This window comes from Neovison vison, chromosome 2 (genome assembly GCF_020171115.1).
Source record: "Neovison vison isolate M4711 chromosome 2, ASM_NN_V1, whole genome shotgun sequence".
NCBI lineage: Eukaryota > Metazoa > Chordata > Mammalia > Carnivora > Mustelidae > Neogale > Neogale vison.
In genome coordinates, this window is record NC_058092.1 from 104,910,399 (window position 1) to 104,936,770 (window position 26,372).

The following is a 26,372-nucleotide window of genomic DNA, read 5'->3' on the forward strand; positions in this document are numbered from 1 at the left end:
CCGGAGCGATGTCCCTCAGCGCAACAGACTTTTAAAAGTCCTGATTTTGTGCTCCGTCGCTCCGCCGCCTGCCGGGAGCCGGCCCCTCCCCCGGGGGTCCATCCTCCCGTCGCTTTGGATTCAGTTCTCCGCCAGTCCTACCTTTCAGAAAGTGGTTGTTTTTCTGTTTCTAGAATTGCTGTTCTTCTTCTCTTTGATCTGCCGATGGATTTGCAGGTGTTTGCAATCTTTAGATAAGCTCTCTAGCTGATCTCCTGCTAGCTGAGGTAGTCTCAGCCTGCTACTTCTCCGCCATCTTGACTCCTCTCTTCTCTGCCCTTTACCCATTAAATGGTCTTATAAGTTATAAGATGTAGAATATGCTTGTGTAAATGCTTGGCCATTCTTCATATATAAATCCCTCATCACTGTAAATTTCTGTGTCCTGCTGTGCCCAGTTTTTTGAGCATACACTTTTGGCAATCTACTTCAACTTGCTTTTTGTAGGAATCTTCTATCATTGGGTCATACATTTCAACAAAAATTCCAGGAACAAACTGAACTGTCAGAGCAGACTTCCCATGCCTCCTAAACCAAGGGCCACTAGTTTGTACTCATGCATGATGCAGTCTTTTTAAATACTAATGGTCTACTCAGTGCCATTGAGGGTGCAGTGAGAAACACACTGTTATATACAGGGTAACCACCCTCTGATCCAGTTATCCCACCTCTGGGAATCTAGCCTCCCCTACCCCACCCAGGCCCGGGCCTCCTCCTCTCTCCTCTCTGTGGTGGCTCCTGCTCTGGCTCTGCACAGTGGTGGCGGCAGCAGCTGTACTTCCAGAACACACTCACCCACCTAGTATTTAATTTTTGCTTAATTTTCTTCTTATGTTCCAGTTCCTAACCAGGATATATTACATTAGCTCATTTATTTTGTTGCTCAGATTGTTTTGCCTTTGGCCATTGAGACCACTTGCAGTTGGCTTCTGTATCCCTTTGAAATACCTTTATCAGTTTGCTTTTTGAGCACTTTCTTACTTTCTGGCACAATAAGAATGTATGTGTGTGTATGTATAATATAATGGGAAATGAAGTAATAGGAAAGTTATATAGCCTTTCAACATAATTAGAAAAGCAAGGTATGGTGAATTGTTGAATATTAGTACACAGCTATCAGCAGCTAGGGCTTTGTATCTTGGGTTGTTTTTAGTTCAGTTTGCTATTCATGTCTCACTTTTAGCTTGATTTAGAAGTTAACCAATGAATTTTTTTTTGTGACCTTGCATTTTGTAAATAAAATGAGAGTCAATGGATTTAAATGACATACTTTTTACTTAAAGAGGAAACTGGGATACTTATTATATTATCAAAGGATTGTTCATTCAATAAGTATACGTGTTAAGAGAGGCAAATTTATATGTTAAAAGAAGAAAACAACCTCTAATTTACTTTTGAACTAGAATAATCTTCAGATTTTAAGATACTGGGTCTATTTTTATAGATGATAAACCATCAGTATCACAAGTTTTAGGGAAGGAAAAAGACCCAAGAAGTAATACCATTTCTCAGTTCTCTAATTCTCAAAAGGCATTTCCACAGGTAAACTGGCCAAATGGCATGGAACTGTGCAAATAGTTGAATGATCAGGAGGAGGTTGTAGTTCTCACGTTTCTGGTTCTCCTATGTGTAGTCACACTGGGAAAGATAATACTTTCTAACATTGTTCCTTTACTTGTTCACATTTATCCTTTTGTTAAATAACAGGAAGCAATGCAAAAATGTATTGGACAACAGTTTATTTGTGAATATAAACCTGGCTGGTACATCCAGTATCATTCTTGATGAAATTTGGTGTGCCCAACAGTAAATACTTATTTAACTTTGTGAGACAAAAACAGAACCAAGTTTCTACAAATGAGAAGAAAGAACCAACAGCAGTCCTAGGACATAAATGGAAGTTCTGCTTTTCATTTCATTTGCTCTTTCAGAACTACATCGTATGACATTAAAAGAATTGTTATAAGCAGAATGTCCCTATATTTAGTTAACAACAATCAAAACTCATTTATTTATTCATTTATGCATTGTGGGGGGGACATGGGAGAGGGGAAAAGGAGACTCTTAAGGAGACTTCACACCCACCGTGTGAGCCTGCCACAGGATCTCACAACCCTGAGATCATGATCTGAACCGAAATTAAGAATTAGGACGCTCAACTAAGCCACCCAAGCAGCCCTCAATCCTGTTTTAATACATAAATGACTTCTTTGAATATGTACTACTTAGACTATGTGTGTGTGAGGGAGTAGAGAGGAGAAAGTAGAAGTGAGGAATGACAAATCAAATCACATCAATAGGCTATACTATAAAAGAGGGCAGCTATGGATCTAAGACAAGTATTATTGGATCCTAATATGGTAATAAAATGACGAGAAGAAGATGGGACAGCTAACTTAACCTCCCAAAGTTTTCCACCAGGCTGAACAGGCAGATGCTAGATTATTAAAATGACTCATGAGCCTAGAAAGCTGAAGAGAGTTTTCTCATTGAAAAAATAATGACATGTTGCTTAGGGGAAAGAGTAAAAAGGATGAGGTATCAGGCACACTAGTGAATAGTTAGTGAAATAAAATGGTTAAGTGTTTATATATCTTATTTTAGATGCATACAAGACTATTATTTCTCTTATCTCTCAGGAGATATACATTTAGTTAAAATATTAAAAACAAAAGATTGAGCTTCTAAAAGAAAGCCAAATCCTATCAGATGCAGAATTACATGGAATCATCCATTTCTTATACAGATATTGACTTATGCTCTCCACCGTTATATTTGATAAATGACAACAAACATTTATTAAGCACATAACACACATCAAGAAACCGGCCATGGACAAACAAAGATGACTAAAAAAAAATACCTAAGCTCATAGTTCAGGGGTTACTAAAAAGAAAAAGAGGCGGGTCATAAAAGGAAAGGAGGGAAATCAGTATGAATGAAAAACTAGAATCTCACTGTAGGGAAAAGAGGACAGAGGATTAATGCTTTGGCAAAAGAAATAAAAGGGGATTCCTGGGCAATGTGAAGCTGAGAGTTGTTCAATCGCATCAGATTCTTAAGGCATCTGTAGATCCAGTTTTCCAGAGAAAACTAGGGCAATGACAAATGGGACAGCTAAAAGTAGGTCATAATTATAGCAAAGAAAACAATAGCCAGCATAAACCTGGCCATCGTTATTGTGGAAATCATGGAATTTCTGCTTTCAATTACTCTTGTCATCATTGGCTTCCTGATACGATCTTCTGTGGTGAGAATAGCTTTTCGAGCTCCATCCCATTTTCCAGGGCCTTGAAGACGATAGTGGATTGGAGTACAGGGTCCCCAAAATAGCTGTATTGCCAATTTGGGGTCAGTGAAGGCCAGAGATAGCAGATTGGGCCGGACGCCCACCAGATCAGCAAGCTCTTCCATGGTATCTACATAGTCTCCCTGAATAGTATGACGTTGGCTCTCCACATACCTGAAGCAGAGAAAACAAAAGTCATGGCCTAGCAACAATTCATTCAGTCAGTCAGTCAGTTATTCAATGCTTCTGAGTGCCTGTTACTGGCTCCATATTCAGTTAGGAGCTGTACAAAACAGAGAAGAAAGACAAGACCTTGTCTCCAAACTTTAGGACCTTATATAATCTATTGGAGGATATAAGATGCACATGAAGCAGAAAAGAATGTAAGACTTTTGGTATATTGTATGGTTTTAGATTGCTAAATAGAAATGATAGAAGAGGGTAGTTAAAAGAGAGCAATAAGTCCTTGAAGGATGTGGATATATCCCATAGCAAACAGCAAAGGGGTACAAGTCAAGGGAGCAGCAGAATGAAGGAATAAAGTAGGAATGGCTATAGAATATGAGCATGGACTATGGATGCTACCTAGAGTAGAAGAGGAATGTTGTGGAAAACAAGAATGGACAGAAAGAGGCAAATATAGCATCAGATACAGAGGACTCTAGTGTTATAAGAGAACTCACCACAAAAGTTCTCAAGTTTGGGGGCACCTGGGTGGCTCAGTGGGTTAAAGCCTCTGCCTTCGGCTCAGGTCATGATCCTAGGGTCCTGGGATCGAGCCCCACATCGGGCTCTCTGCTTAGGGAGCCTGCTTCCTCCTTCTCTCTCTCTGCCTGCCTCTCAGCCTACTTGTAATCTCTGTCAAATAAATAAATAAAATTTTAAAAAAAGTTCTCAAGTTTGGGATCTTCAGTTGTTTATGAGGGCAGTGGTAGTGGGGTCCACAGAGCAGGACTTCCCATGGCTAGTGCTAATTTGGAATACTGAATGGAGGGGGAGAATGACTTATCCCAGTAGAGGAAGCAGCCCTCCAAACAGAATCAGATGGAGTCATTACACTATGTGCAGATTTGAAGAGTTAGTACTTTTTAGGGAGAAAATGTGGTAACAGATACTTGTGGAAGGAGTGGGATTTAGAGAGCTACCTGGTAACTTTTTATTTCCTATAAGGAAAATAAAATACAGAAAGGAAGAGAAAAGCCAAGTCAAACTAATTGAGATTAGATGGGATAACTTGAAGAATCCAAAAACAAGAACAAGAAAAAATGAGAGAAAATAAATTTGAGGTGGTGGAATGGAATTCTAAAAGAACTAACAGATGTCAAATTGGAATTTATTGAAATGGGACCAGTATTATAGAAATGGGAGTAGACAGGAAAGAATTTAAGAGCTTCCCCTTAGGGATATTATGTTGGCTGAAGGGTCTGTAGCCATTCATTTATCCTATAGTAGTGAGTCAAGAGCTGAGTAATCATGAAGATTTCACAAAAGGGATTCACTACACCAGCTTTGTAGAGTTGTTGCAAGGATTAAATAAACTCGTGCATATAAAACACTTTGTGTACATAGATGGCCCTCAAAAAAGATTATTGGAAACTGCTCACAGTGAGAAGGTACTAGACAAAAATAAGTCAAAGGAAAGAGAGGAGGACAGTTGAAACAGTGTACAGCCAGTAAAGCAAGGAAGGAAAGCATTCTAAGAAGGAAGAGACATTTAGAAGCACCAAACTCAGGAGTGAGAAGAAAAATGAAGTTGGTCAATGATGACCTTCAAGAGAGCAGTTGCAGAATTAAGGAGGGAAGTTACAAGGCAGAAGGCTTAGGAGAAAGAAAAGGGTGAGAATTTAAGCATATATTGTAGAATACTTATTGTAGAAATTTGGCTGTGAAAGTTAGGAGGGAAATAGCAGAGTACCTTTGACTTTTGTACAATAATGTAGGATCTTACCATCAACTTCCACTTTATCCAAATGAAAATCATCCAGTGAATGAACTCAAGTTCTGAAATTCACATTGCTAAATTACCATATTCACCCGAGCTCTAAGGAACTAGCTGATGTTACCACCTTCCCAAATCACAAAGACTATTTGTACCACTAGCTGCTGTGACCTAGGAGCGCTGTCACATGATGACAGCCAGTGAAGTAGCCTAATCTGATTTGTAAATCTACCTGCAGATTTGTAACTGGCCCATACCTTCCTCCCATTAGGTCATTGACACTCTTTTGTCTGGCAGCTCCACTAGCATTTCAAGTAATTCTACCAAATTATACCTGATTTTCTCTCCATGTGCTTTTTCCTACTTGACTTTTCTTTTAGGTTTAATCACAGGATTTTAAATGTTTTTCTCTCCTTTTCTGTAAATATTCAAACCATTTGGTATTATTTCTCCATTTTATTGTCGCAAACTATTATTTCTTTTCCCTTCAAAATATAATCTAAATCCTTAACACAAGGAAGATTAAATATAATACAATAGGGGCACATGTGTGGCACAGTTGGTTGAATGTCTGACTCTTGGTTTCAGCTCAGGTCGTGATCTCAGGGTCATGAGATCAAGCCCTGAGTTGGGCTCTACCTGCAGGGTGGAGTCTGCTTAAGATTCTCTCCCTCTCACTTTGCCCCTCTCTGCTGCATGCATTCCCTCATATAAATAAATCAATATTTTAAAAAACTAATAAATATAGTATAACATTACTCTAATTAAAAACCAAGTAGAAGAAGTAACTGCATATCTCCTGGGAGAATTTCTTACCTTTTTGAAATTTCCTCTTGAGCCTTAGCTATTTCTGCATTCATTTCACTTTGTGAGGGCAATGTCTTTAGCCCTAAAGAGGAAAATCAAAATTTTAAGTGTAAAATCACCCCATGGGGAATAATAATCCTATTAATAATCACTATGCCAGAGAGAACTCAAAGAAATACAGGATAATTTTCTGTACCCAAGTAGGGTATACTTCACTAGAGCTAATGAATTATCCCATTATCCTTACAATATGACATTAACAATAGTAACTTACTGTATTCTACTTTTGGGAGATATTTCTCCTATTCTGCCTTCTAACCAATACCGTCCTCCTCCCTAACATCATCTTCCTGATTGGGAAATGAAATAATGGACATGAGGAAATAATTAATGGCCCCACGAGTATATGAAAAATAAAGGAGGAAGTTAAAGGGCAGGATGAAGAACCACACCCACATTTGTACTCTTTGTAACAGACTTTGTACCACAGGGAGAGAAGGAAAACTAAATTTTTGATCCCATTTTATGCCCAAAGTCCTATAAAGGTAAGCTTTTCCCTATTCTGCTTGGATTCATCATAGTTTCAGAGGCAGCCCATTTCATCTTGAAATGGGAATAGCTGACCAAAAGAAAGAAAAAAAAGAAAAAGAAAAAACGATGGCATGTTTGTTCCTAATGTTAAGCTGATTTTGTCCAACCGTCAAAGTTTCACTCCTTCTTCTGGTTCAACCCTTTGAAGTGATACTGAGCATATCAGATCCTTCTGCCAGGGACATTCTTCAAACCTTCGAAGGGAACTCTTATCTCCCCTGAATTTTATCTTCTCTAGGTAAACCACTCTGGCTCCTTCAGTTGTACTTCAAATGTCACATTTTCAAATCCCTTAACCATTCTTGTCTCTCTCCTTTTCATGTACCCCAGTTTCACTTTTTTTTAAAAAATATTTTATTTATTTATTTGACAGACAGAGATCACAGGTAGGCAGAGAGGCAGGGAGAGAGAGAGGAAGGGAAGCAGGTTCACTACCGAGCGGAGAGCCCGATGTGATGCGGGGGCTCCATCCCAGGACCCCGGGATCACAACCCGAGCTGAAGCAGAGGCTTTAACCCACTGAGCCACCCAGGTGCCCCCCAGTTTCACTTTTAAAATGTGTCTTTGGGAAAAACAAAATAAACTATGTCTTTGAGGGGCGCCTGGGTGGCTCAGTGGGTTAAGCCGCTGCCTTCGGCTTAGGTCATGATCTCAGGGTCCTGGGATCGAGTCCCGCATCGGGCTCTCTGCTCAGCAGGGAGCCTGCTTCCCTCTCTCTCTCTCTCTGCCTGCCTCTCCATCTACTTGTAATTTCTCTCTGTTAAATAAATAAATAAAATCTTAAAAAAAAAAAAAAACTATGTCTTTGAGTATGTACTGACCAGTTGAGACAAAAATTTAAGTTCTTAGAGAAAAACAGTTGTAAGTTCTAGGACATTAGAATTCTTTTATTTATTTATTTATTTATTTATTAGACACAGAGAGAGAGAGATCACAAGTAGGGGGGGGCGGGGGAGTAGGCCCCCTGCTGAGCAAAGAGCCCGATGCGGAACCTGATCCCAGGACCTGAGATCATGACCTGAGCTGAAGGCAGAGGCTTAACCCACTGAGCCACCCAGGCGTCCCTAGGACATTAGAATTCTTTAACGCTGGCTGCTAGAGATAATTAAGCCTTTTAGAAGCCATATCATTTTCCTGACTCATATTGAGCCTCCCAAACCCTTAAGTTTTTTTTTTTTTAAAAAGATTTTATTTATTTATTTGACAGAGCGAGATCACAAGCAGGCAGAGAGGCAGGCAGAGAGAGAGGAGGAAGCAGGCTCCCTGCTGAGCAGAGAGCCCAATGCGGGCCTCGATCCCAGGACCCTGACATCATGACCTGAGCCGAAGGCAGCGGCTTAACCCACTGAGCCACCCAGGCGCCCCCTTAAGTTTTTTCTGATGGTCTCCTAGCCAAAACTAAAAGAGGAAGAAAAGGGGGAAAGTCAGAATTTGAGAGGCTGAATCTTATATATTCTGGACTAGTCTTTAACCAGGTCTTAATTTTTGGCTGAAATCAAATCATGCCATTTCTATATATCCTTTTCTCTATAATGAAAGATTACATTGCTTTACAAATGTGTATCAGTTGTCTAAAATCTAGATGAGTGGATTCTAGTCTGCAGTACCACTGGAATCAATGAAGGAACATATTCTCAGAGATCTTATGTCTGCCCCACTTAGATTTATAAAATAAATACCACCAGGCAAAGCATACCCATTTTGGGAAAATTTCCCAGGAGATTCCAATATATGTCTATAGTTATGTTATTACTTTACATTCACTCAAAAATAATTTTTGAGCATGAATTTTAATGCCAGGCACTGTTATAGTCATACATACTGTTTAGTTATTTAAAAGCAAGAACATAAACATAAGCAAACATACCATTAAGTAGTTAGGTAGCATGGTCACTTACCTTTAAATACTTGAGTGACCCAGCGTCCTTGCAGCTCTGAAATGGGCATAATGGCACCCAAGGGCTGGATCAAGCCTATGATTGCAAGAGTAGGCTTTTCCAGGTTAGGAGGGAAGACCTTTTTATATAGGGATATCTTGTTTTTGACTACTTGGACAGAATCTTCAAGAAAAGGGAAGGCAAAAGTATAGCCTGTGGCAAAGATAACAGCATCAATGTTGTCCTCCCTGGAGCCATCTTCAAATATGGCAGCTGTTTCTGTGAATTCCGTCACATTTCCTTTCACCTTTACCAAGCCAGAGATTATACGATTTGGCAGGTCATCATTCATTGTTGGTTGTTGACTCAGAGGTCTTTAAGCAGTGATAAAGATCAGAAGAAGGAGAAATGAAAGAAAAAGAGGTATCAGTAATATGTTAGTAAAATTCTACTTTGATGGAGGTGGTTAAACAATATGCTAATGGTGTCCCTCTTGGTCTATCCATGAAATTTGGGAAAAGTCTAATGTATACCAGCTTGGCACAGATCAGGATCTCAGAACAGACGTTGGGGCCTGGATGTCAGTGAAAGAGAAGACAGGGGCACCTGGGTGGCTCAGTTGGTTAAGGATCTGTCTTTGGCTCAGGTCATGATCTCAGAGTCCTGGGATCAGGGCCTGCATCTGGCTCCCTGCTCAGTGGGGAGTCTGCTTCTCCCTCTAACCCTCCCTGCTTGTGTGTCCTCTCTCTCTCTCATAAATAAATAAAACATTAAAAAAAATAGGCGACATTGGAGAAGTAAAAGAAGAATGGTCTTATTTGAAGAGTGTATATATGGTTTCTCAAGAAACAGTAGTAATATTCTCAGTGATATGATAAGGCCACAGGCCTACAGATTCTAGCCACAGATCAATGAGTCTGAAGAACTGAGCTGTCTGCATTCTATTGAGTCTCCTTTCTAGTTTCAAAGGCCCACGAGCTAGAATTAAACCATGATTTTCCAAACTGTATAATATATGACATGTATATAGTAATTTATAGTTAAAAATTGATTCTATATATATTCACTTATTTAAGTCTCACACAAACCCAATGAAGGAGGCAAGACAGGTATCATTATCCAAGTTTAGAGATGAGGACATTGATACCTACAGAACTTAAGTGGCTTGCCCAAGGTTATACAGACCAGGATTTTAGAATTTATCTCAAAATGGTTTACTGCGAATTCCCTTGGGAGCCTCTAAGCCTCTTAAGTAGTATTTTCCTAGAGAGAGCATAGGATAAGGGTACCCCCCAAAATAGGGTTTCCAGTGTCTTGGACCTTTCTAAAAATCAGTCTGGATCCTTGGGCCCTTAGTTAACAGGCTCTGAGAATTCTCGGCCATCATATTCAGACAGAGCTGGTCTAGCCTCAGGAACATAGTCTCAGAGTATCACCCCACTGATCAAAGGGAAAAAAATCTTTACAACGGAGAAATTTCATAGGTGCCACCTTATCCAACTGATCAAATTTAACATTAGTACAGGATAAATTCGTATCATGCGGATGCTGGTGTGATCCACCAAGAAGGTACAATATAACCTATGAGTATTTGTGCCAAAATGTTTAACCAGAATTTAGTAAAGGTGGAACAACTATGCAAGTCCAAACTTAGAGATTTTTCTATAAAACAACTGACTCAATTCTTTTATAAAAGTCTATGTTGAAAAATGGTGAATTATTTCAGATGAAGAGAAATTAAAGAGACCTAACATTTAAATGCAATTGGCTAATACCTGACAGGATCCTAGATTTAAAAATAAAAGAGCCATAAATATTTTGGGGACAATTTAGGAAACCTGAATATCTGATATATTAGATAATGTATTTTATCAATGCTGAATTTCCTGTGTGGAAATTATGTTTATGTTATGTTTATGTGGGAGAATATCCCATTTCTTAATATGTTGAAGAATGTAGGATAAGGTGTCCTAGTGACTGTGACTTACTCTGAAATGGTTCAGGAAAAAATATGTATGTATGTATCTATGGATGGATGGATGCTCTCTATATGTGGGGATCTATCTATCTTTAGAGAGGGAGAGAGAGAGAGGAAGCAAATACAGCAAACTGTTGATAGGTGAATCTAAGTGAAAGGTATTATGTGTATTCATTGTACTTACTATTTTGGAGTAAGTAAATCTGAACACTGAAGAAAATAAAGAGTTGGAAAAAAGCATTTAAAAATCAGCCTCTAGGGCGCCTGGGTAGCTCAGTTGGTTAAGTGACTGCCTTTGGCGCCGGTCATGATCCTGGAGTCCCGGATGGAGTCCCGCATCAGGCTTCCCGCTCAGCGGGGAGTCTGCTTCTCCCTCTGACCCTTTCCTCTGTCACACTCTCTCTCTCACATAAGTAATTAAGTAAATAAATAAATAAATAGATCTTAAAAAAAAAAATCATCCTCTAGATATGCTTTCAGTCTACCTTCCTGTGTGAGGACTCCCATACTTCATACCCCCACAGCTCTCCATGCATTTATCATATTCTATTGCCTGTCTTCTCCTTAGAGTATTTAAGGTAAGATCCATTTCTCAAGTCTGACATTTATTTCTTGTGTAGCCTCATAGAAATTAGTTTCTCTAAGTGTCAGTTTTTATATCTGCAAACTAGCAATTGAAAAAAAATAGTTCTAACCTATAGAGTTGTTGTGAGGATTAAATGAGATCATACACAGAACTCAGTTGGCAATGTGCTTGTCTTATAGTAAATCTTCAGAAAATTAAGGTGTTATTATTTGTATTAGTTACTATTAGGTCTTTAGTCTCTGTATTCTCATGTGCAGTATAATGCTTGGCTCATAGCAGGTGCTCAATGTTTGTGGGATGAAATGAATAATTTACTGCTATCTGCTACCATTTTATTGTTACTGGGTATCATGTAAAAAGAACCTGTGTTTGAGGAAATGATAAAATGGTTAATGCCAAGGAGAATCACAGGCTGATGATTACAGATCAGTAGATCTTGGACTTCTATAAGGGGCAAAGTAGAAATCTGATTTCAGATATGTGTATTTTCTTTTTCTTTCTTTTTTTTTAAAAAAAGATTTTATTTATTTATTTGACAGAGAGAGAGAGACATCACAAGTAGGCAAAGATAGAGGGGGAAGCAGACCTCCCCGCTGAGCAGAGAGCCCGATGCAGAGCTGGATCCCAGGACCCCTAGATCACAACTTGAGCCGAAGGCAGAGGCTCAACCCACTGAGCCACCCAGGTGCCCCAGATATGTGTATTTTCTTAATGTATGGGTAGAAGTAGCTCTACTGTCATCCCATGTGAAGTCCTTATTCTTGTGCGTTGGCCATCACTGCCCTACTCACATTATGGCAACATACCTGTGTTTCGGCTTCAGGCCAAACATTTCGTGGTCAAACCTTTGGTTCAACTTTTTCTCCAAAAAACTGTTTACTAATGATTGACCACAAATCTTCGAAAGAAAGTATTTATATCGAGAAGAGAATAACACATCAAAAGGATATCCAAAGTCTCCTACACGATTCAGGATCCAAGCCCCTCTCCTGGTACTGAGGAAAACCTGGGGCATGGGGAAAAAATTGTTTGCTTTTGTCATTCTTTCCTCATAATCCTTTAATAGCACCCCACTCTCTTCAAGATTAAGTTCAAACTAGTTTGTCTGTCTTTTTAGCCCCTGCATGGTCTTTTTTTATTTCCTGCAATTTTTCTTTTCAAACACTAAGTATACAATTAAATTAGTACATTCACTGACCAAGAATGTGTCTTTCTCTCAACCATGACTGCATTTCTGTTTAATGTCATTATGCCTGCTTGAAAAGCCACCTATCCTTTTAATTCTCCAAAGCCTATTTATTGTCAAGATCCAGATAAGTATGCCTCGTCCATAAGACACCACTGACCATTCTGCCTGACAATTTTCTCTCTGTCCTTTGAACTTCTCTAGTACTTAACCTGTCCAACTCATTTAAAATCAAGGAGCAGTAGAACTGAAAGCAATTGGACATCATTTAATCTGAAACCCTCAGTCTCTTTTGCTTTGACATTATTTGCATATTACCAAAACCCCCTGTTATTTATCATTTATATTGATATTAAACTTTTTACACTCTTATTTCTGTCTCTGCAAATGTGTTTCCTCCAGAGTGGGAGGTACAGTGTAGACACCTTTCAGTCTCCCCAACCCACCATCCAACCCAACATCCTTGTTGCTTCCATTTATTGAGAATTGTGACCTGTAAGTCACTGTGCTGGTCCTTTATCTATAGTCTAACTTAATCAATACAACAACCTCTTGAAGTAGATATTATTGTCCCCATTTTATGGATGAGAGCCATGGAGAAAATGAGTAACTTGCTGAAATCGTACAGTTAGTAAGTGGCAGAGTTGACTTTCCAACCCAGATCTGATGACCCCCAGGCCTGTGCTTGAAGAAGTGTTGCACTGATTATTTTATGTAAAAACTACAGATCACTAGTAGAACAACAGGAAGCTGGTCAGTCTTTATGTGTTCTCTGCAGGCTAAATTCCATGCTTGGAGCTGAGTTCTGACATTCAGTTACCTGGTGAACGTATCACTTTCTCTAAAAAACTCTCTGGAGATAGTTTCCATAATTGTAAGGTACATAAGTACCTGCTTTATGGTCTTTTGTCTGTAAATTCTCATATAAAAAGGTGTCCAGTCTACAGAGGGATAATAACATACTTCACTCATAGATTCTCACTGATGGTAACCTTACACGCTCTGATGATTAAGTACAGTTGAAAAAACATGCATGGTCTTAGGAATCACACAGGTTTGTGCATAGTCTGTATAATTTTTGTTACATAAGTATGTGAGTAAATGCTCAGGGTCTCAATTAAAAGATTCCCTATGTATAAAGCAGTGACAATAATACATCACAAGGCTATTGTGAGAATTAAATAGTGGTTCTGCAAAGGGCGGGGCATATAGTAAACACTCAATAGATGCCTAATGGCTATCGTCATATTTCTCATTTTGGTTTCCCATCTATAGCTTGTTTTAAGCAAATACCATATTTACAAATCTGGATTTATAAGAAAAAATATAAGGACAGTTGTTTTATAAGAAATGGGTGTTTTCACAAAAACATTATACCACAAAATTTATTATACCAAAACTTCCTTGATAGGCTGAAATGTATAGGTCCATTAAACTTTTTGATCTACAAACAAATTCTAATAAATACAATTTAATATGTAAAGCAAAAAGTTAGAACCCAGCAACTGAGTTTCTTTGACTTGCATTAGAAGTGTGCTAGTGTCTCCCCTGCCAGGCAGACATGGTTGTGCCATGAGTTGTCCCCAGGCATTCTCAGACACAGCCACCTTATCTCCATCCACTCTGGATGCTTTGTTCTTTGGCAATCTATAGCTCCTCAGTGCATGGAAGGCCCAACTCCCTATAACTGACCATCTGATACACCAACGCTATTAAAGAAGACTCATGCTTTGGGTCACCATCATATACTTTACATACTCTTTTATCATAATACCTATACACATTTTTAACCTTTTTTGTTTATATACCTATTTACTGATAAAGATTGTTGAATTAATTTATGGGGTAACATATGAAATTACTTTTGTGGTGATAGATGGGGATAATACTGAGAAGTGTTATTGAATAGAATTTCTGGATAAAGGTCATTTAACAAAGGTGTGGCATTAAACTTCTATTTTAAAAAAATTGTAAACATATATGTGGAGAAACACAGCTTAAGTAAAGTTGCTGGAAAATGACCATTTACCTATTGCCAATAAAGTTATACAATAAAGACATGAATAACAAGATATAAAATGACATGTCTTTTTCTAGGAATTTATAATGAAGACATTTTCTTTCCAGCTCAAAATATATGATACAAAAAACAAAACAGCTCAGGTCTTTTTTAACACTGGAGTGCAAATTGGGACCCAAAAAAACTCTAGGATGTAGAAATTGCTGTAGAGTGAATGTCATTCTGATACCTAACTGTATGCAAAGACTGGGGTGAACTTGCACATGCTACAGCATGGATGCTTTTCATACTGATATCCACATTATCTTTGGAAAGGTTAGACTGATTGTATTTTCCATTTGGGGAGTGAAGAGAAAAACTCCCCCACCATCCTATGATCCACTAAACCAGTGTGCTTTCCTTTATATGAGAGTGTGGCACTTCCACTAGCCTCAACAGGTGCCACACTCTGAATGCTGCATTCAACCAAGCTCCTCAAGCTACTGCTTGGTCTTCAAAGTCAGAGGCATACTCAGAAGAGACAGCTGACTGGGATCATTGAGATTCTGTAGTGTGAAGTCAACTGAATGATGGGAATGTAACAGGGAATGTTGGCTCCATCATCTCATCATCATAATGTTGCCAACCGAGGCAATGGAGCCAAGTCCTGCTTGCCACTGGCACTGATAGGCTGTGGGCAGAGGTATTCGTACTCTTTGTTGGGTCTACATACTGCTTCCTTGATGCAGCAAAGAAAATAATTTACTAATTCAAACCTGCTTGGCTGTGTGGCAAATTTCCACAGCCAGGTCCCCTCCCGAATTCCCAATGCCAATTATAATGACTCTCTTTCCGGTGAAAATATCTGGATTCTTATAGTCTCGGCTGTGGAAGTACTGTCCTTTGAACTTCTCAATTCCTGCAAGAGAAGGGAAAATAATTATCGGATGAGATTTATCTGCTGTTATTCGCTGAAACATTCATTTTGCTGGCAGTGTGTAAAGTTTAAGCACACATCTATATTCTCCCTCTATTCAGCTACATGCTTGCCTTTCTATTTTTGCCTATTTTCTCATAGTCTCAGAGAAGAACCTTGTGACTTCCTTATCACAGATAGTATGCTCACCTCAGGATCTGTTTGTATTTTGGACATGTAGATTCCCAAATCCAAACTGCTGCAGAATACCTTTCTCTTTTGTCTTTTCATCTTTAAATACCCACTCCCATTTCAATTGGAGTACATATGTTTTCATATACTCTAGATTACACTAGAGTACTTTTTTTTTCCAAAATGAAAATCCAAGTCAAAAACTATAATTAAATTCTTTAAGTTTTCATTTCTTCCTTAGAAACTCAATATTTTTTGTTCCCTTGATTGCTGAAAAAGTCCTTATTCAACCTAATATGGATCAAATCCCATGTTCCTTCTTTTGATCTTTAGAAAAACCAAGGTTATTATGAAACCAAAGATAGAGCCCTCTAATTTTTCTCTAGGTTCCAAAACTAAGGTTATTTTTACCTCCCAAAGAGCACTAATCACAGTTGCCCCAACATCTTTCAGGGTAACGTGTAGAATTAGGATAAGCCTTATCTCATCCTTAGGTGGGGATCACTCAGGCCACAACCCTCCTTTTCCTCAGAGATCAGGTCACAGGCACAGTTCAAGTGTTTCCTTCCTCGTAGGCTACTCACCAGGAAAGCTTTCCAAGGGTAAGTGAGCATTGGTGTGATGGCCAGTGCAAACCATGACTCCATCAAAGACGTTTACCTCCTTTTTCCCTTCAGATTCTGTGACTACCTCCCATTGGCCTGAAGTGGAGAAATCAGGCTGCTTCTTCACACTGCACACAGTGGTCTGAAAAGAAAAGTGATAGCTACAGGAGACTAACCACAGCCAATACAGTGGACATCTTCCTCAACATGACTCTCTTTGCAGAGTGTTACACAAAGGCCTGATATCACATAAGAGAGCTCATGTGGGATCTTTGATTTTCGTATTCCACACATAGGAACTTTTTTGTCTGGGGCTGTGGTCAGAGTGAGAAAACTCCCACATAAAATAGTTGGCAGCTTAATGTTGCACTCTCCTCTGCTTCTAGAACAGTGCAAATCACTCATTCTCTTAGACCATGCCCTCAGATGTCCTGCGACACTTGAATAGAACTTGGGTTTCCCCTGTGCTTCCAAGGCACTCCATGCACTAAATGCCTATTCCTCCCCTGGCCCCCAGACATCCTGGGACCCTCTGATATTTTCTTATCCCAAGTCCTGTTCTCACTCTAGGCTTAAACTTGTGACTGAGTCATAGGACTCTCTTTCTTAGAGTATAAAAACATCTCAGTGACTCATATTTTATGTAAATGAATCTTTCTTTGGCTCCCATAAATGCCCATGTTACAAGTAATTATTAAGAAAGAGACTGCAAGGGGTACTTGGGTGGCTCAGTGGGTTATGCCTCAGGTCATGATCTCAGGGTCCTGGGATGAGTGCCCCCCCCATCCCGCTCTCTGCTCAGCAGGGAGCCTGCTTCCCCCACTCTGCCTGCCTCTCTGCCTGCTTGTGCTCTCTGTCGGTCAAAAAAAAAAAAAAAGTCTTAAAAAAAAAAGAGGCTGCAAGATGGGATAGCCAGTGGTATAATTTTTGGTTTAAAAAATGGGTTATTCTCATAAGTGACTCTTAATCTCACAAAACAAACTGAGGGTTGCTGGGGGGAGGGGGGTTGGAAGAAGGGGGTGGGGTTATGGACATTGGGGAGGGTATGTGCTATGGAAGTGCTGTGAAGTGTGTGAACCTGGCGATCCACAGACCTGTACCCATGGGGATAAAAATATATGTTTATAAAAAATAAAAATTTTTTTAAAAAAGGGTTATTCTGTCCAGCCTAGGGAAACATTAAGAATGTATTGGGTGTGGTACATAAACAATGAATCTTGGAACACTGAAAAAAATTTTAAAAAAAGAAAAAAAGAATGTATTCCTATGTGGTTCTAGTGTCTCTGACCATAATGTCTTGGTAGACTCCTAGAGATACTACCTAGAGGTACTCAAGTCATCCTGCATTATTTAGAGTTCTTTTCTGTAAGGTTCTTGGTTTTACACAGGCTTGTGTCTCTGCATTGGTCATCCTTTTATTCCTTCTTCATTTGGCAGATTCCTATTTACCTTTGAATATTTAGCTTACATATCTCCTCTAAGAAAATTTCCCTGATGCCTATTGTCTCATGCCCTAATGGGTTAAGCACCGTTCCTCTTAGCTAACAATATATAAATCTCTATGGGATTTATTACCCTGTTACTCTTTACTTTTATTAGTTAAATTTACAGAAATTTTTTTTCTTCTTTTTTTTTTACCTTCTTAATGAGGCTATGAAATCATTGATTTTTTTTTTTTTGTCTTTGTATCTCCACTGATTATTATGGTAACAAATTTGTTTAATGTGTTTAACAAATGAAGGGAAGTCACTGAGCTATAAATGACTTATTTTGGGAGCTGTCACTGGATATTACCATTTTATTATCATTGTTAAATTGTTAAATAAAAAAAGTCATGATTTAGCAGACTAATTAGAAGATAGAAGGGAGGGGCGCCTGAGTGGCTCAGTGGGTTAAAGCCTCTGCCTTCAGCTCAGGTCCTGATCTCAGGATCCTGGGATCAAGCCCTGCATCAGGCTCTCTGCTCAGCAGAGAATCTGCTTCTTCTCCCACCACCACTCCCACCAACCCCCCGGCCTGCCTCTCTGCCTACTTGTGATCTCTGTCTGTCAAATAAATACGTAAAATCTTAAAAAAAAAAAAAGAAGAAGAAGAAGAAGAAGGTAGAAGGGAGGTGGGGGTGGGGAATTGGATGCTGGTGGTCAAGAGGTACAAAATTCCAGTTATAAGATAAATAAGTACTGGAGGTATAATAATGTACAATGTGATGACTATAGATAATACTGCCATATGGTATATTTGAAAGTTTTTTTTTTTAAGATTTTATTTATTTATTTGACACACAGAGAGAGAAATCACAAGTAGGCAGAGAGAGGAGGGAAGCTGGCTCCCCACCAAGCAGAGAGCCCGATGCGGGACACGACCTTAGGACCCCAAGACCATGACCTGAGCTGAAGGCAGAGGCTTAACCCACTGAGCCACCCAGGCGCCCTATTTGAATGTTGTTAAGAGAGTAGATCCTAGTAGTTCTCGTCACAAAGGGTAAAAAAGGTAGAAGATTTAGGCTTTTTGCCAGCTGTCAGAAATATGTATTCTTCTATGGCCATGGTTAAAGATGATAGAAAAATCGGGTGCCTGGATGGCTCAGTCAGTTAAGCATCTGTCTTTGGCTCAGGTTGTGAGACCAGGGTCCTGGGGTTGAGTCCTAATTGGGGTCCTTCTCCATGGGGAGACTGCTTCTCCCTCTCTCTCTATTTCTCATGAAAAATGAAATAAAATCTTTGGGAAAAAAATGATAGAAAAATCATGGAAGACCTAACAGGAAAGAACCATTGAAGCGATCTAATATAATCATCTTTTTTTACAAACAACAAAACAAGAGATATCAAAGTTGAGGAACTTACTTGTCTGAAGTCACAAATTGATTAGGGGTAGAGCAAAAACTAGAACTCAAGTTTTTGTTCCCCATTTCAGTGTTCTTCCCTCTACACCACAGTTAACTTCTTGGTTTCCTCAGTAATTTCCCAGTAACTGCTTCATTAGGTTGTTTGTGATCACATAAAAATAATGCATTGGTGTGATGTGATGAGCAGTGGGTATTGTATGCAACTGATAAATTGTTGAACACTACATCTGAGTCTAAGGATGTTGGCTAATTGAAATAAAAAAAATTTTTTTTAAGATTTTACTTATTTATCAGAGAGAGGGAGAGAGAGCGAGCACAGGCAGACAGAATGGCAGACAGAGGCAGAGGGAGAAGCAGGCTCCCCGCCGAGGAAGGAGCCCGATGTGGGACTCGATCCCAGGACACTGGGATCATGACCTGAGCCGAAGGCAGCTGCTCAACCAACTGAGCCACCCAGGCGTCCCGAAATAAAATTTTTAAAAAATGCATTGGCAAGTACATCAGAAAGTATAAAGGGGTTAAGCAATAGCAGATAAGTTGTGGTGGACCCAGAGTTGTTTTGAGGTTTCCATACCTGTCAGTTCCCCTTTCTGACTGGGAAAACACTTCCCCTCATTTGTTTTATTGCAATCAAATAGTATGAAATGAAGGAATGAAAACATCCTGGCCAGTGGCTTCTAGGATCTGCAGCCAAAATATATAGAAAACGGACCTTTCTATGGATGTATTTCAGGCACAGAGAAGACAAAAGAACAGAGTCTTTGTCTGGATAGGACAGATATATGAGCATATTAAAGCATTCTTTACACATAAGCACTGATTAATGAAGCCACATTATTCATTTACTTGACAACTTCAAACACAAAGACATCCACAAAATTCCCTACCTTAAATCGAATATACTTTAGAAGATCAAATTCTTTGGCATACATCCTGAAATACTCGAGGACTTGGGAGTTGTGCATGAAGTTAGGATAATGATCTGGGATGGGATAGTCACTGAAGCACATCATCTCCTTAGATGTGTTGATGATCACTGATTTGTAAATACTGGCCCTTCCTTCTTCGGGATTTTCCTGCATTAAATAAGAAACATTTATAGCAACTTGAGAATTAACTTCATGACTTTTTAAAAAAAGATTTTATTTATTCATTTGACAGACAGAGATCACAAGTAGGCAGAGAGACAGGCAGAGAGAGTGGGGGTGGGAGGTGAAGCAGGCTCCCAGGTGAAGCAGGCAGCCCCACTTAAGGATAGGGGCTGATTGTCAAGGATAGGAGCCTGGGTGGCTCGAGTCAGTTAAGAATTCCACTCCTGATTTTGGCTCAGGGTTGTGAGATTGAGCCCCGCAGTCTCCCTGCCTGACGTGGGGCTTGATTTCCAGGACCCTGGGATCACGACCTGAGGACCTTGGGATCACGACCTGAGCCGAAGGCAGAGGCTTTAACCCACTGAGTCACCCAGGTGCCCCACTTAATGATTTTTTAACAGTCAGTAAATATTTGAAAAAGTTTTCTGAAAGAAATGCCAATTAAAAGACACACACAGGGGCACCTGGGTGGCTCAGTGGGTTAAAGCCTCTGCCTTCAGCTCAGGTCATGATCTCAGGGTCCTGGGATCGAGGCCCGCATCTGGCTCTCTGCTCCGCAGGGAGCCTGCTTCCTCCTCTCTCTCTCTGCCTGCCTCTCTGCCTACTTGTGATCTCTGTCTGTCAAATAAATAAATAAAATCTTTAAAAAAAAAAGACACACACACCCCTCCACATCTCCCAGTATTTGTGCCCTTATGTGTAGTCTCTTCCCTTTGAATCTGAGTTGTCTTTGTGACTTGCTTTTGACCAAAAGTATCCAGTTGGGGAATGATACTGAACAGCTTCCAAGACAGTTCTAACTAGTCTTGCAGCTTCTGCCCTCTGTGTCTTAGAAAAGCTCGATCTGGTAGAATTCAGCAGATATGTAAAAAGTCCAGCTACCTTAAGTCACCAGTCTGTGAGTAAGCCCAAGTCAGACATGTGAAGAGAATGTCTGGGATACAGAGATGTGTAGCTGGCCCCCAGAAATTTTATTTAAGCCAGCTAAAGTTCTAAACATGTGAACAAAGAGACCATAGCAGATATACAGTCTCAGCTGTCACCTAATTGCAATGACATGAGACTCCAAGTGAGAACTGTTTACTTGAATAATATTACAAATTGTTATATATTTCAAAGCCTAGGTGAGTTTCAAGGGTTGTTGTACACTGGCAAGACTGTTCTCCAGGAAACACTGTACTAACTTCTATTCTGTCCAGCATATGTTCCCGTATTACCTCATTTTTACTCATTTAAAAGACTATCACTTGATGTTAGCACAAACAAACTTAAGAAATGGGAACTTATGCTGGAGAGAGTGAAGTTAGTACAGTGTTTTCTGGAGAGCAATATGACAAGTATATGAAAACCCTTGAATCTTACTTAGCTTTTTAAGAAATATTCAGCATAGTAGACAAAGTTATGTTAAATGATGTTAATGACTGCATCACTTACAGAAAAGAAATAAGCTAAGTACCTGTAATATAGTGACTTACATATCTCTCATATGCATTTGGTCTTTGTATATATTTTGCATATATATGTGGACTTGCCTACAGTTCCTGACTCATAGCTCCCCAAACCCTTGGAATTTCCTAAGTGTTAAGAATGATAAATATGGGGACGCCTGGGTGGCTCAGTTGGTTGGACGACTGCCTTCGGCTCAGGGCGTGATCCTGGAGTCCCGGGATCGAGTCCCACATCGGGCTCCCAGCTCCATGGGGAGTCTGCTTCGCTCTCTGACCTTCTCCTCGCTCATGCTCTCTCTCACTGTCTCTCTCTCTCTCAAATAAATAAATAAAATCTTTAAAAAAAAAAAAAGAATGATAAATATGTCTTTTGTTGTGTTAATGAGGTAACTTTTGGAAACCACTTAAGGATAGGGGCTGATTGTCAAGGATAGGAGCCTAGGTGGCTCAAGTCAGTTAAGAATTCCACTCCTGATTTTGGCTCAGGGTTGTGAGATTGAGCCCCGCATTGGACTCCCTGCTGAGTGGGTAGTCTGAGATTCTTTCTCTCCCTCTCCTTCTGCCTCCCCCACCAACCACGAACACTCTCTCTCTCTTAAGAAAAAAAAAGGGGGGGGCGCCTGGGTGACTCAGTGGGTTAGGCCTCTGCCTTCTGCTCAGGTCATGATCTCAGGGTCCTCGGATCAAGTCCCACACTGAGCTCTCTGTTCAGCAGCGGACCCTTCCCCCCCTCTGTCTACTTGTGATCTCTCTCTTAATAAATAAAGATCTCTTAATAAATAAATAAAATCTTAAAAAAAAAAAAAAAAAGCTAAAAAGGAGCCAACCAAGTGATTACAGGGCTGGAAATTTCAGTCCCACCCCAAGTCCCACCACTGGCCTTTGGGGAGGGGAGAGGGGCTAGAAGTTTAATAAATTGTTAATGATCATGATTTAATGATGTCATCAATCGTGCCTACAATGAAGCTTCCATAAAAACCCAAAATCATGGGGTTTAGGGAACTTCCAGTTTGGTGAAGCTGAGGAGATGCGGGGAAAATAGAGGACTCAGAAAAAACACAAAAGCTCTGTGTCCTGTCCTCATAACTTGTCCTATGCACTTCTTCCATTTGGCTGTTTTGAGTTTTATCCTTTCATAGTAAACTGGTAACCTAGTGAGTAATGGGTTTCCTGAGTTTTGTGAGCCACTATAGCAAATTAATCAAAACCAAGGAGGGAGTCATGAGAACCTCTGATTTATAGCCAGTTGGTCAGAAGTATAAGTAAAAACCTGGATTTGTGACTGGTATCTGAAGTGGGGTACAAGTGGGTGGCCCTTTCACAACTTTAAAAGTACTTATTACTACATCTTCATTTGGAAGATTCCTATCATTCAAGAGTCTCATCAAATGGTACTTCTTTGAAGAAGACTTTCCTGTTTTCCCCACAGAGTTAGATGTCCCATTCACCTCTAAGCTCTCAAAGGCAACTTAAACTTAACACTGTATTATTCTGCATATATATCTATAACTGTGACGTACCGGAGAATAGGATTATATCAAGACAGTGCCTGATGTATAGTAGATGTTCAATAAGTGCTTTGAAATGAACTAATGACTAAATTATGGAACATGAATTTAGAGACACCTAAACTATAATTTTCAAATCTAGGTTGGTAGGAACATTGAAAATGGCCTATAATATAACTTTTAGTAAAAAAAAATTTTTTAGGGACGCCTGGGTGGCTCAGTTGGTTGGACGACTGCCTTCGGCTCAGGGCGTGATCCTGGAGTCCCGGGATCGAGTCCCACATCAGGCTCCCAGCTCCATGGGGAGTCTGCTTCGCTCTCTGACCTTCTCCTCGCTCATGCTCTCTCTCACTGTCTCTCTCTCTCAAATAAATAAATAAATAATCTTTAAAAAAAAAATTTTTTTTAGTAAAAAAATTAATATTACAAAATTAGATTCACATTCTGACCACCAAATATATAAAATTATGTCTGCATGGGACAATTATATATTACCTATATTTACCCATGTTTATATAATTATGCATGGTATATCTCCCCTGTCAGATGGTTTTCTCTGAGTATATTTTATTTATTTTAAGTCAATAAAATGTGAAAATAGAAAAAAACAAGTTGATTTATTAAGGAGGTAGTATTTTTTCTTTTGTTTTTGTTGAAATGTTGTTTATACAACACCCATTCATGATTAAAAAAAAAAAAGAAACTTCAGCAAACTTAGAGAAAAATTTCTTCAATTTGATTAAAAAATCTACAAAATACCCACAGCTAACATCATAATTTAATGTGAGAAAATGGACAATTCACCCCTTAAAACTGGGAACAAGGCAAAGATATCCTCTCTCATCATTCCTGATCAACACTGTAATAGAATTCCTAGTTGATGTAATAAGACAAGAAAAAGAATAGTGACTATATCAGACTGCATTTCCACCAACAATGCAAGAGAGTTCCCCTTTCTCCACATCCTCACCGATACCTGTTATTCCTTGTGTTGTTGATTTTGGCCATCACACCTGTTGTGTGTGAGCTAATACCTTATTGTAGTTTTGATCTGTATTTCCCTGATGATCAGTGATTTTGAGCATCTTTTCATGTGTCTTTTGGCCATGTGTAGGTCTTCTTTGGAAAAATGTCTATTCATGTCTTCAGCCCACTTTTTAATTGGATTATTTGTTTTTTGGGTGTTGAGTTTGATACGTTCTTTATAGGTTTGGAATACTAAACCTTATCAGAGATAGCATTTGCAAATATCTTATCCCATTTCATGGGCTGCCTTTTTAGTTTTGTTGACTGTTTCCTTTGCTGTGCAGAAGCTTTTTATTTTGATGAAGTCCCAGTAGTTTATTTTTACTTTTGTTTCCCTTAAGAAACATATCTAGAAAGAAATTGCTATGGCCTGTGTCAAAGAGGTTGCTGCCTGTGCTCTTTTCTAGGATTTTTATGGTTTCATGTCTCACATTTAGGTCTTTCATCCATTTTGAATTTATTTTTATGTGTAATGTAAGAAAGTGGTCCAGTTTCATTCTTTTACGTGTTGCTGTCTAATTTTCCCAACACCATTTTTTGAAGAAACTTTTTTACATTAGATATCCTTTCCTGCTTTGTCAAAGATTAATTGCCCATATAGTTGTGGGTCCCTTTCTGGGTTTTCTATTCTATGCTTTTGTTTTATGTGCCTATTTGTGTGCCAGTACCATACTGTCTTGATCACTACAGCTTTGTAATATAACTTGGAGTGTGGAAATGTGATTCCTACTGCTTTGCTTTTCATTTTGAGGTTGCTTTGGCTATTTGGGGAAAATAGTATGGAGGTTCCTCAAACAGTTAAAAATAGAACTTGGGAGAAATGGAGGGGGAGACAAACCATGAGAGACTATGGACTCTGAGAAACAAACTGAGGATTTTGGAGGGAAGCGGATTGGGAGTTGGGTGAGCCCGGTGGTAGGTATTAAGGAGGGCATGTATTGCATGGAGCACTGGGTGTGGTGCATAAACAATGAATTATGGATCACGAAAAAAAAAATTAAATTAAAAAGAATAGTACTACCCAATGACCCAGCAATTGCACTACAAGGTATTTACCCAAAGAATACAAAAATACTAATGCAAAGTTTAGTACAAAGAGTAGAACCATGCTTTCTAGAGCAGGTCTGTTGGGTTCACAGAGCTAAATGCATCACAGATCTTACCCCTGTGGCAAAGCTCATATATTTATATTCTTTTTGTTGTCACTAACACAGCAAAGTGTTTTCTTGGGCCAGCAAAACCATCAAGGGACACCTGGGTGGCTCAATCAGTTAAGCATCTGCCTTCAGCTCAGGTCGTGATCCTAGGGTCCTCAGATTGAGTCCTGCCTCAGGCTCCCTGCTCTGTGGGGAGCCTGCTTCTCCCTCTGACTCTCTTTCCCTCTCTCGGTCCCTCATGAATAAATAAAGAAAATCTTTTATTTTATTTTATTTTATTTATTTGACAGAGAGAGATCACAAGTAGGCAGAGAGGCTAGCAGAGAGAGAGGAGGAAGCAGGCTCCTTGCCGAGCAGAGAGCCCGATGTAGGACTCGATCCCAAGACCTGGAGATCATGACCTGAGCTGAAGGCAAAGGCCCAAGCCACTGAGCCACCCAGGTGCCCCAATAAATAAAATCTTAAAAAAAAAAAATCAAGCTCTTCCAAACACCTTATTGGATGCCAGGTAGGGTTTACCACTGTGTCAACCCATTGCTTTTTTTTTTTTTTTTTTTTTAATTTTTTAAAATACTTCATTTATTTATTTGACAGAGAGACCGAGAGAGAGCGCGCTTGAGAGAGAGAGCACACAAGCAGGGCGAGTGGAGGGAGGGGAAAAAGCAGGCTTCCCGCTGAGCAGAGAGCCAGATGTGGAGCTGATCCCCTGACCCTAGGACTTGGGACCAATGACCTGAGCTGAAGGCAGCCACTTAAAGACTGAGCCACCCAGGCACACCAACCCACTGCTTTTTATAAAAGAGAGTGGGAACAGAGCAATGTTGGGTCAGTGGGTGGATAAAGAAGCTGCTGCACCAGGGTTTTTAATTTTCCTACCATCAATTAATACATTTGCCCTCTACAAATATACCTTGATTGTATTTCCTGCCTAAGCACATGACTCACGTATGAACAGGAAGTTCATACAAGAAAAGAGAACAGAAGTACTATTGCTCTTCCGTTCTTTTGACAGATTGAGAAATCCATGTGACAGAAGCTCTCTTAGGACTGTCTCAACCTTGTCTGCACATTGGAATAATGTGGGAAACTCTAAAAAAACACTAATCCCTGGTCCCTACTCCCAAAGACCCTGTTTTAATTACTCCTTGTCTAATAGGGAGACAAGGTTGAGATCTGCTGGGAAGCGGTGGTGTGCGGCCCCAGAAAGTCCAGGGCACAAGAGTTTATCCCATCAACACATTCTTAGCTAAACTGCAAAATGCTTGAGGACAGTGACAGGAGTTTATCTATTTC

At 39.6% G+C, this 26,372-nt stretch overlaps 1 protein-coding gene across 5 annotated transcripts in view; it reads right to left on the minus strand.

The window, feature by feature from the left end:
- Positions 1 to 1,763: 1,763 nt before the first annotated feature.
- The window catches only part of FMO5 (flavin containing dimethylaniline monoxygenase 5), a 32,532-nt gene continuing 7,923 nt past the window's right edge, over positions 1,764 to 26,372 (minus strand). For 4 of the 5 annotated variants that reach the window (XM_044239054.1, XM_044239057.1, XM_044239056.1 and 1 more), the window contains exons 3-9: positions 19,737 to 19,925; positions 15,984 to 16,146; positions 15,068 to 15,210; positions 11,913 to 12,112; positions 8,564 to 8,916; positions 6,084 to 6,156; positions 1,764 to 3,502 (exon numbers count right to left, since the gene is read on the minus strand). In XM_044239054.1, coding sequence (XP_044094989.1) covers positions 3,157 to 3,502; positions 6,084 to 6,156; positions 8,564 to 8,916; positions 11,913 to 12,112; positions 15,068 to 15,210; positions 15,984 to 16,146; positions 19,737 to 19,925 — 1,467 coding nt within the window. In that variant the 3' untranslated portion in view covers positions 1,764 to 3,156. The remainder of the gene's footprint in view (positions 3,503 to 6,083; positions 6,157 to 8,563; positions 8,917 to 11,912; positions 12,113 to 15,067; positions 15,211 to 15,983; positions 16,147 to 19,736; positions 19,926 to 26,372) is intronic. The other variant, XM_044239058.1, reaches the window with a different exon arrangement.